Here is a 9,874-nt window from a genome sequence, read left to right on the forward strand (position 1 = left end):
AGACACATAGGCAATTAAATTATGCAAATGAATGTGAATGCACAAATAATGTAATGATGCAACTCATTTTGTACAAACAAAGATTAAGATTGTGCGTCAAAGATGTTCAGTTAGGTTAGAGCGTGTGTTGAGCAGCACGATGAAGTGAAATAGTAGCTCCTATACAATAGCGGGAAAATTACCAAAAAAGTCATAAACCTTTTGCAATTGTGCCAATTCAGTCCTAAACCTTTTTTTTTTGCCAATTCAGTCCTAAACCTTTTACAAACCATCTAATTTAGTCCTTTTGACCGGCCAGCGCTGACGTGGCCGCCGGCCGGCTGACGTGGCGCCGGCCGGCGTCCACGTGGCAATATTTTTATTATTATTTTCGATTTTTTTTCCCTTTTTTTCTTTTTTTTTCTTTTCCTTCTACCCCCTGGCCTGTCCGGCCAGGGGGGAGGCTTGCCGGCGAGGGCCCAGCTCCGGCGAGGCGAGCTGGGCCCTCGCCGCCCCTGGGTGAGGGCGGAGCTCGCTCACCCAAGGCGAGCTCCGCGTCGCCGGAGCTAGGCGAGCTCGCCATGGCTGGGCGAGCTCCGCGCTCGCCCAGATCTGGCAAGGCGGAGCTCGCCATGGCAGGGCAAGCTCCGCCTCGCCGGAGCTGGGCGAGGGCCCAGCTCGCTATGGCTGGGCGAGCTCCGCCTCGCCAGATCTGAGAGAGGGCAGAGCTCGCCCAGCCATGGCGAGCTCACCCCAGCTCCGGCGACACAGAGCTCGCCCAGCCATGGCGAGCTCGCCCAGCTCCGGCGACGCGAAGCTCGCCCAGCTCCGGCGACGCGAAGCTCGCCCAGCCATGGCAAGCTGGGAGCTCGCCGCCGTTGGGCGAGCCTCGCCAGATCTAGGCGAGGGCGGAGCTCACCCTGCCATGGCGAGCTCCGCCTCGCCAGATCTGGGCGAGGGCGAAGCTCGCCCAGCTCCGGCGACGCGAAGCTCACCTTGGCTGGGCAAGCTCCGCCTCGCCGGAGCTGGGAGAGCTCGCCCAGCGGCGGCGAGGGCCCAGCTCGCCTCGCCGGAGCTGGGCCCTCGTCGGCAAGCCTCCCCCCTGGCCGGACAGGCCAGGGGGAGAAGGAAAAGAAAAAAAAAAGAAAAAAGGAAAAAAAATTCGAAAATAATAAAATATTGCCACGTGGAGGCCGGCCGACGCCACGTCAGCCAGCCGGCGGCCACGTCAGTGCCGGCCAGCCAAAAGGACTGAATTGGCTGGTTTGCAAAAGGTTTAGGACTGAATTGGCCAAAAAAAAAAGTTTATGACTGAATTGGCACAACTCCAAAAGGTTTAGGACTTTTTTGGTAATTTTCCCATGCAATAGCAGTTCGGCATTCTTTGTTAGACCAGTGCTGGTGGGAGGCAAGAAATTCAGCGGGAGGCAACAGTTGGAAGTCCCTTAAAGTTGCAGGACCATATTAAGTAATATAATCGGCCGAAGAGATAAAAAGCCTCACAATGATGCGTATGGACCAAAACCAAAAGACTAGCTATAGACAAGTAAATGAAGCAATTTTTTTCTATTGGCAATCACATACACGCATGGGCCCGCACTGTGGTTGAAAAGGACATTTCTCCTTCCAAAGAGAAGAAAAGGGATCAAGAATCTCAATAACCACAAGAAACAAACATTTGATACGTTGAAGGAAACTCGCAGGTTCTGAAGCAATTCTGTTGAATAGGAGATGGAAAGCTCTTTGATGTGGTCTACACTAAAGGAACAGACCGAGGGCCAACAATCTAACAAGGCACAAAATTTACCACATCCTTAAAGCATGCCTTGGGTCCATGTTTTATCCCCAAAAGGGATTTTGATTTTCTGTGTTTATTTTCCCCCCTCACGAAATATGCAATGTACAGAGCCAAGTGGTGCTAGATCATTCTCTATCCTCTTTATCATGATTATAGATCTTTATTATCCAATATACATTGTTATATGACCATCCTCAGAATAAAATAAAGGGATGGCAGCACCTACGCATTTATCTATCTTCTTCTTCCCTAGTATCTCCTCGTATATACAGATATACACATATACATATAAATTCACATGCAAAGGCAGAACCCTAGAGCCGCCGCCGACCATCCATCAGCAGGACTCATTAACATTGAGTCTGCAATAAAAGAATGACGAAATTCTTCAACCAAGAAACATCAAGATACCTCTTCTTACTTCTTGAACATGTCAGGAATACCCTTCTTGGAACTGACAACAACTGGGGAAGAGGATAAGCCGCTTTGTTCATGTGAAACCAGCACATTCTTACTCATTTCCTCATCGTCATCCAATTCATATGGAGGTGAAGAGCCACATATTTGCACAGTTAAGCTTCCAGCTGCATAAAGCCACAAACATGGGACCATAAGAAGCACCAGAAAGTTATTAGCTGCTACAGGAACACTACATTGTCAATCGTCATACATGGTCAACCTGTGGTTTACCCATGACAGCCAGCATTTGACAATAATCATAAATTCTTCAAGTTAGATGCATTAACTCAATAGGATTTTTGTAAGACCATGCTATTCATCTTCCTCGCCTTTTTACTCTTTAACAAAATGAAGGAAGAGATACTAACTTGCAATTCTTTACAATTTGGACTTCTAACAAGAACATAATAGCAGAATCAACACATGACCATTTGTTGTTGAGAGACAATATGAATGGCTGTTTCAAAAGAAAAGGGCTAGGGGGAGTTTTGAGAGAGCCTACTTCCAACAAAATGAAGAATCAGATTGATAATTTTCTCTTTTGTGAGATAACATGGATTGATTTTGTTGGACATTGAACACATATTTGCCATTGTTTCACCAGATTCTCAACAGGTTAGGTTATTTTACAAATTTCTGGAGCTAATACCTAATATAGTGACTTTAGCCTCTTTTTCAAGCCATTGTAGGACTTTTTTTACTGAATTGTATATGATTCATAATTCGAAAACTGAGCCTTCTGATTAACAATTCGAACCTCAGTCCGACCACCTAACTGTGCATGGATCTCATCCAGTATTAGCACTTGACAAGGAAACAATAACCCAAATATAGCAGTAAGTTAGTATCACTTGACCTTGAGATAGCACAGGAGAGAGAAAGGGGCAAAACGACCACATTTTTTTTGGTGGCGGTTGTGGGGGAACAAAGTCTATCTAACAAATGCATGATGTAGAACTTTTAAACACAGAGGACTGTTCAATCATGTAGATTCACCTATAACTTTGAGGCAGATATAACATCGACTTGTGGATGTAATTCCCACAGGCAAGGAGGGAAAGACAAATGTATGTACAACATTCTTACCCAGTACTAGTGCAGCACCAATCCAGCCAGTGATGCCCCACCTTTCCCCAAGGAGTAACCATGCAAAACCTGCACCCCAAACTGGTTCCAACCCATAAATTATGGCTGCTTCAGTGGCAGATACATCACACATAGCAGCCATCTGCAAAAATTACGAAATGTGATCATGAAAAGTTCGCTTTTAATATCTGATGCTTAAGCGGCAAAAAAGATGCCACTGCAATTGAAAATGATGGTGTTCAGGATGCAGCATCTGAATCAACCACTTATTACTTTGAAGAATTGGGGAGCTTCAGGCCTCAATTGCAAGGAGCCAGCATATAAATCCACTTCTCTAGAGGCAGCCCAAGAATAATGGCTAGAAAAATGAGGGCCTAGGGGGAAATAACGTAACACAATAGAAGCTTCTATTTATAGGAAACTCTTGAAAGCAGAGGTAGCGTGATACTGGTACAGCAGAATCTAAATCAGATCATAATATGGTTATAAAATCACATACCTGTGTCAAACTAACTTGAGTTGCAATGAAGGAAAATAAAAAGCTAAGCCCAGAGAGAGAGAGGTATACCTCTACCCATAAGCACAAACCAGTTGAGAATATGCCTGTGTAAAGTGTTGGTATCCACGGAAACTGAACCACAGAATCCCAAATCATTGGCCATGTCCAAGACGATGCATCAACTTCTTGGTTGCCACCAATCCAGCCTCCAATGAAGTACCACAATGAGGATGAAATAGCAATTACACATACCTGATGAGAGTTTACAAATGTTTGTCCATATAAACAAGAAACAAGCAGCGGTGCGGTCACTTGTAAATGTTGAACAGAATAAGGTGTAAGCAAACCTCATGTCCGAGCAGAGGTAGGAAGTTCCTTTTATCCGTCGCTCTGGAAATGCGCTCGGTTCTTAACATGTGGATTCCAAAGAATATTGCACTCAAGAAGTTTAATAGATCACCGACCTATTGTTTTCAAGCAAAACTACTTAGACTATCCAAACAGGAGATTTTGGATAATCTTCATAACAACCTCATAGAAATTATGATCCAATGGACCTGCTTGTGCATGTCCTTCATTAATTGCCCTATCAGTCTAGAAATTGTTGTCAATGTTGAAGCACAGAAGATACTTACACATGGAGGTGATCCACTAGATTCCAGCATTGCAACACCAATAACAGACATAAAAGCTCCAAACCATGTGCGAGTGGGAATTATTGCTCCTAGCATACCATCGAGCAATGGAACCACAATAATCTGAAAATTTTAGCCACAATACGTTGAAATTTGTCCCTCAACATACTATTTTAGAGCAAGCTGCTCTTCAGCAATTACCGGACAATATAAGGTTCCGGCTGAAAAATAAATAAACACATTATCAAGGAACTCACAGTTAGCATAGACAGAAATGTTGCACGACCAGCATCAGATGTGAGTAGACCAAGTGCTTGCATAAGATATCCTAGGCTAACCCAAATCCCCAACTCTATTCCTGCATTGCGTGTCTGAACATCATCCCATGATTGAATCACCATGGGGACAAATGGAATCGCTGAAACAGCAAATCTGACAACATTAAAAACCGCAGGATCCGTGACTGATTCGACCTCTTTCACAACTGGAATGTTACTCGCTACACCACAAAAGAACCAAAGACAATTCAATCAGAGTTGCAAAAGAGACAAACTGGAAGAGTCTAACATGATTCAGAGACAAAGAAGCATCAACCTGATAAACTCAAAAAAAAAAAAACACAGAAGCATCAAGCTAAACATCATAAGAATAAGGATACTTGCATTTCCAACTTAAGTAGATGACTCCATGCATATTAAATGTACATGACTACTGGAAAAAATCGATATGCTTGAAATATTTTTCCCTTTTTCAGAACTAACTAAAATTGGCAGTTTCCCCCAAGTCATCATGCATGCAAAGAGACGGATAGTTCGCATAACATATAATTTTTTCAGTAAACTAGCATCCTACTAAAAGAAAATAATGACTCAATTGGAGAAAGAACATTCTAAAATTAGCTTGGTAAATAACTTCTCATTTATGAAACCCCACAGGATGCCATCCTTCATTCCACCGATCAACATTATTTGAACCATCGGACAATGCAAGACTTTGGAAACTAACGCCCCTAATCTAAAACCACATGCTCTCACTTCCATATCTCTTGCTCCAAGGTTTGTTTGCTAAAGAGAAGCAACATTATCTGACCAAAATCTTCAAGCATAAAAATTTTGCTGATATCAAAGGTTTCACAAAAATAGACACATAAGGTAAGATCCACCCGTGTAACCATGAGCTTAAAATTTCAAATGGCGTATTGAGCCTCGTAAAACTTCTGCATGGCAAGCAAAATCCCATTTCGTCAGATTGGGGTATGGAGGGGACAGTCTGTGAAATGTCGAATGGACTATTAGCAAGCCCAGTGAGAAGAGCTTGCGAGCCTATGAAAATGAAACCAACAAAAACGATCCAACCTTATCCCATTGAGTGCAGGGGTCAGCTAATCAACTGTCTATCTTACTCACTATGCTTCATTTCCATCAAGATTTAAGACTAAGGGCTCAAATCACTTTTGTTCCGGATCTCTAGAGTTGTAGTCTATCCTTTTTAATTTGCACCCACATCATAGATTTGCATCTTCACGGTGGACCATCTCGAGACCACCGTTCAGAACGACCTCGGACGAGCTTCTCTCATTTGACTCCGCCATTGTCCTCAATATACTCATCTTTAATCACATCTTTCCTTGAGCACCTACACATGCGACAAAGAACTCTCATTTCCACCACAATATCTTCCTACACACGTTACTGCCTGGCCATTCAGCGTTCCATTCCACCAAACATCGTCGGCCTTCTTATAATCTTTCCTAAATTTGCAAGCAAGCTCAAGCGGCACAACAAAGTCGCGCCAAATCATTAATTACATTTCTCCACTTCATCCATCCTGAATATTAAAATCAAGTGCCACTTCCAAAAAGGATGTCATTTACCGCCGCGCACAAAGTCAATTGACAAATGCCGACGGTTCTCAAACATTCCTCCAACTTCTAAAGCAGCCAAATCGAAAACGACGACAGGTTAAGAAAGCAACGCCTCACCGTAGATAAAGGTCACGACGTTGAGCAAAATGATGCTCCGAACCTTCTTCGAAGCGAACGGCATCCTCCGCCGCGGAGGCCGTTTTCTCGGCAGCGACTTGGAGCTCAGAGATCGTCGCCCCGGAGACGCGTCCGCGTCCGCGTCCGAACTGGCGGCATGGCGCCGTCGGCTTTTCTCCTCGGGCTCCGGCCTCGGGCGCGAGGTGGCGGCTAACTTCTCAGCCTCGAGCATTCGAGAGCCTGATTCGGCCGCATTTGAAGAGGAGCCGGAAGGAGGAGGACGAGGACGAGGAGAGTCGTCGCGCAAAGAGCGTGCGGCGAAGCGACGCCGGCGCGCCTGGAGCGAGCAGTAGCGCGACGGCTTCGTCGGCGAGGGGCGGATCGGACTCCACGGCCACCCGCACGGCTGCGACGCCATGGCCGAGTAGCGCTCTCTCTCTCTCTTTGTGTGAAATGGAAAGGCGTACCGGTTTTGTTTTTTTTAGTGTGGGAAAGTATCTTGGCGACTGGGGGGGTTGTGATCACCTGCGGCCCGACTCCATCGGAGTGACCAATGACGCGGCACCACGACAGGCGTGCGGGGGCTCGGCTTCGAGGTCGAGGTCGGGATGAAATGACGGAGGTGCCCCTGGTTCAGACACGTGTCTTCCGTCCGGTGCCGATGAGCTGAGAACAGTCAACCTCGACGGCGTGGAACCGAATTGCTGCCAGGGTAATTTTGAGTTTTTTCATTTTTTGGCAGCGTCCAGATCCAAAAGATCTATTTTTTAAAAAAGAAGAAAAAGGGTTGATTAAAAAAATTATGTTATTGATGAGCTCGTGGCTATTAAAATACGATTTTCTTGTTCGATAATGTGACGCCCCCAGAAAGTCACGCGCGACACGTATCTATTCTATTTTTACTTATAGTTATTATAAGCATACAGAAACACAACAAAATTTTTGCAACACCCCATACAAGAAATCACATTAGCGCTTCTTTATATTAACAACATTAGTTATCCACACATGGAATTCATTACAAAAGTTCTAGGAAGAAGGTCAGGTCCACTAGTACAACTACTCCCATACTAAACCAAAAAACGAGTCTAAACATTAACCAAGCCACCATCCAACTCAAGGGTTGATAGCCTCCAGAATTATCTTGTCCCCTCCATCAACATATCCAAGGAACCGTTCTACAAATCTGAAAAATAAGGGATGAGTCGAAGCCAGTAAATGAAATCTCTAAGTCTAAAGTAGGAGTTCATCTTATCACTCAACCTTATATATACAAACAACGTGAATTCAAGGTAATAACCATGTACGACAAATGCATAAGCAAGTGGTCTTTCTTTTTTTTTTTTATCATGATATGACGATGAAAACCATTAACAACAAAACAGAAATTCATTCACTCAAAGCAAGTAAATGACATATTATTTCAGGATACACCAATATCACCTAGTGGCTATACACACGGAATATCTTTTACAGACTATCATGATATGCCAATAGAAACCATTAACTACATTGCATAAGATCATTCACTCAAATGCCAGCGGATGACATAACATATTGTGTTGCGTGATTATCACCAATTAATTCATTAATAGGCATGTATGAATGTATGCATTTATACATACACATATATATGCATTATATTCGTTATTAGCATTTCAATCTCATCTCGACTCCTGGGGTATCCCAACTTCGAGGTATCCCAACACACGGGGCATCTGAAAACACTCTCCGAGGCATCCCGACACACGGGGCATCCCGACATACGGGGCATCTCAACTCCGAGGCATCCCGACACACGAGGCATCTCCACTCCGAGGCATCTCGAAACACTCCCCGGGACATCCCGACACACGGGGCATTCCAATTCCTAGGCATCGTCGCCACAAATATGTAAATGACGGAATTTACTTTTCATAATGCTTATTCCACAATTAATCATATAGCGATAGTGCACATGATAACATTACTCTTGCATCAACAACGAAATCAAATACTCATTTATCATCTCTTTGATAGCCATCCTTAAAATCAACATTCGGTACGTGACATCATCTTATGCAAAAACATTACCGAAACACAACCATCATGTCTTTTCCATGTATCACTTACATAAATAGTAATAACACATTTACCTCTTTTCATTTCCCAAGTGAACCATAATAACATAGTCATATATTGATAGATTCGTCAACAGTCGACAAGTTATAAATCGATAACACAAAATACACAACTTAACAATCAACTTCTTGCATATTGACAACTTGGTCTCAATCGACAAATCAACTGGAAAATCAACAACGCGGACATTGACAACTCAAAGAATCAACCACGTGAACTTCGACACCCAAATAATCAATAACGTGATTAATCAGCAACACTTAGCTAATAAATCGGTAGCTAAATCGAATTACAAAAATATCACTTTCTAATTTAATTTCACCATTCCACTTTCTACATTATCGAATCTTATGACATCAATTAATCACAAACTCGACATGCAGAGACTCATCTATTTTTAGTCAACTAACACAACGTAATACTATCACTAGAAAAAGACAAGTTAGAAATCGATAACTTAAAATGGAAATTGGTATCTCGAAAAAAAATCAATGAATTGACAACGATTTAATTAGCTGGCCAATAACAAGGATTGCGTGAATGTCATCTTCAAGTCCAAATTTCACATCTTTACCCTTTTTCTTATCCTTTATACGACCATGTCTATTGGAAGGTTGATTCAAGTCAAATGAACATCGACAAATCAATATGAAATCATTGAAACTTTTTCATACTTAACAATCAAAGATTAAACTAAAATCCACAACCATCAAACAACCAAGTCAAGAGTACTAAGTATATCAATCTAACTTAGCCCCTAGAGTTTTCACTTGCCTTGAAAATAACTTGATAACTCAAAGCTTTAGTCACCTTGTCCAACTAGAAAGATTTGAGACTGAAACTTTAATAACACAAGTGCGGGATCTCCACTTTTACTCACGGAATTTGAAAACGAAAGTTGAGGAGAAATTGGAAGTTAATGAAGTGGTGTCTTTGCTTTTGTTCTCAAGACTTGAAAATGAAAGTAGGAAAAGGAAGTTGGCAAATGGAAGTAAATGATGAGAAGGCTTTTATTTTTGGGAAGGTGAAAGCTCGCCAAGGTCAATACACTCGGCCAAGATAAAGATTGTAAGAATGAGAAGATTAACCAATGTTAAGATAATAAATGCTCTTGGGTTAAATCATTAGGTCTAAGAGGTAAAAGAATGTGTGTTCCAATAGAAATGCTTTAGATGGCTCTAAGAGTAGCTAGGGTGTACAAGTGTTCTGATAAGATGAACTCAAGGAGATACATTGATTCAAATGAAGATAGCTCCTTCTCGTCAAAGCAAAGAGGGAATCAATCATCAATGCATTAATGAGCTAAGGTTATAATT

General features: G+C 42.7%; 1 protein-coding gene across 1 annotated transcript; it reads right to left on the reverse strand.

Annotated features, from left to right (window-relative positions):
• Window positions 1–1,880: 1,880 nt before the first annotated feature.
• LOC115672084 (uncharacterized) lies at window positions 1,881–6,883 on the reverse strand. The gene is made up of 7 exons (XM_030593849.2): window positions 6,438–6,883; window positions 4,714–4,955; window positions 4,457–4,579; window positions 4,169–4,285; window positions 3,891–4,073; window positions 3,323–3,464; window positions 1,881–2,361 (listed from the first exon to the last, which is right to left on the reverse strand). The coding sequence occupies exons 1-7, from the start codon at window positions 6,853–6,855 to the stop codon at window positions 2,195–2,197; spliced, it is 1,392 nt and encodes a 463-aa protein (XP_030449709.1). The 5' UTR covers window positions 6,856–6,883; the 3' UTR covers window positions 1,881–2,194.
• Between the last annotated feature and the right edge of the window lie 2,991 nt (window positions 6,884–9,874).

Source organism: Syzygium oleosum, unplaced genomic scaffold, assembly GCF_021117445.2.
Source record: "Syzygium oleosum isolate NSW1041296 unplaced genomic scaffold, Sole_v2.1 Sole_v2.02, whole genome shotgun sequence".
NCBI classification, from domain to species: domain Eukaryota; kingdom Viridiplantae; phylum Streptophyta; class Magnoliopsida; order Myrtales; family Myrtaceae; genus Syzygium; species Syzygium oleosum.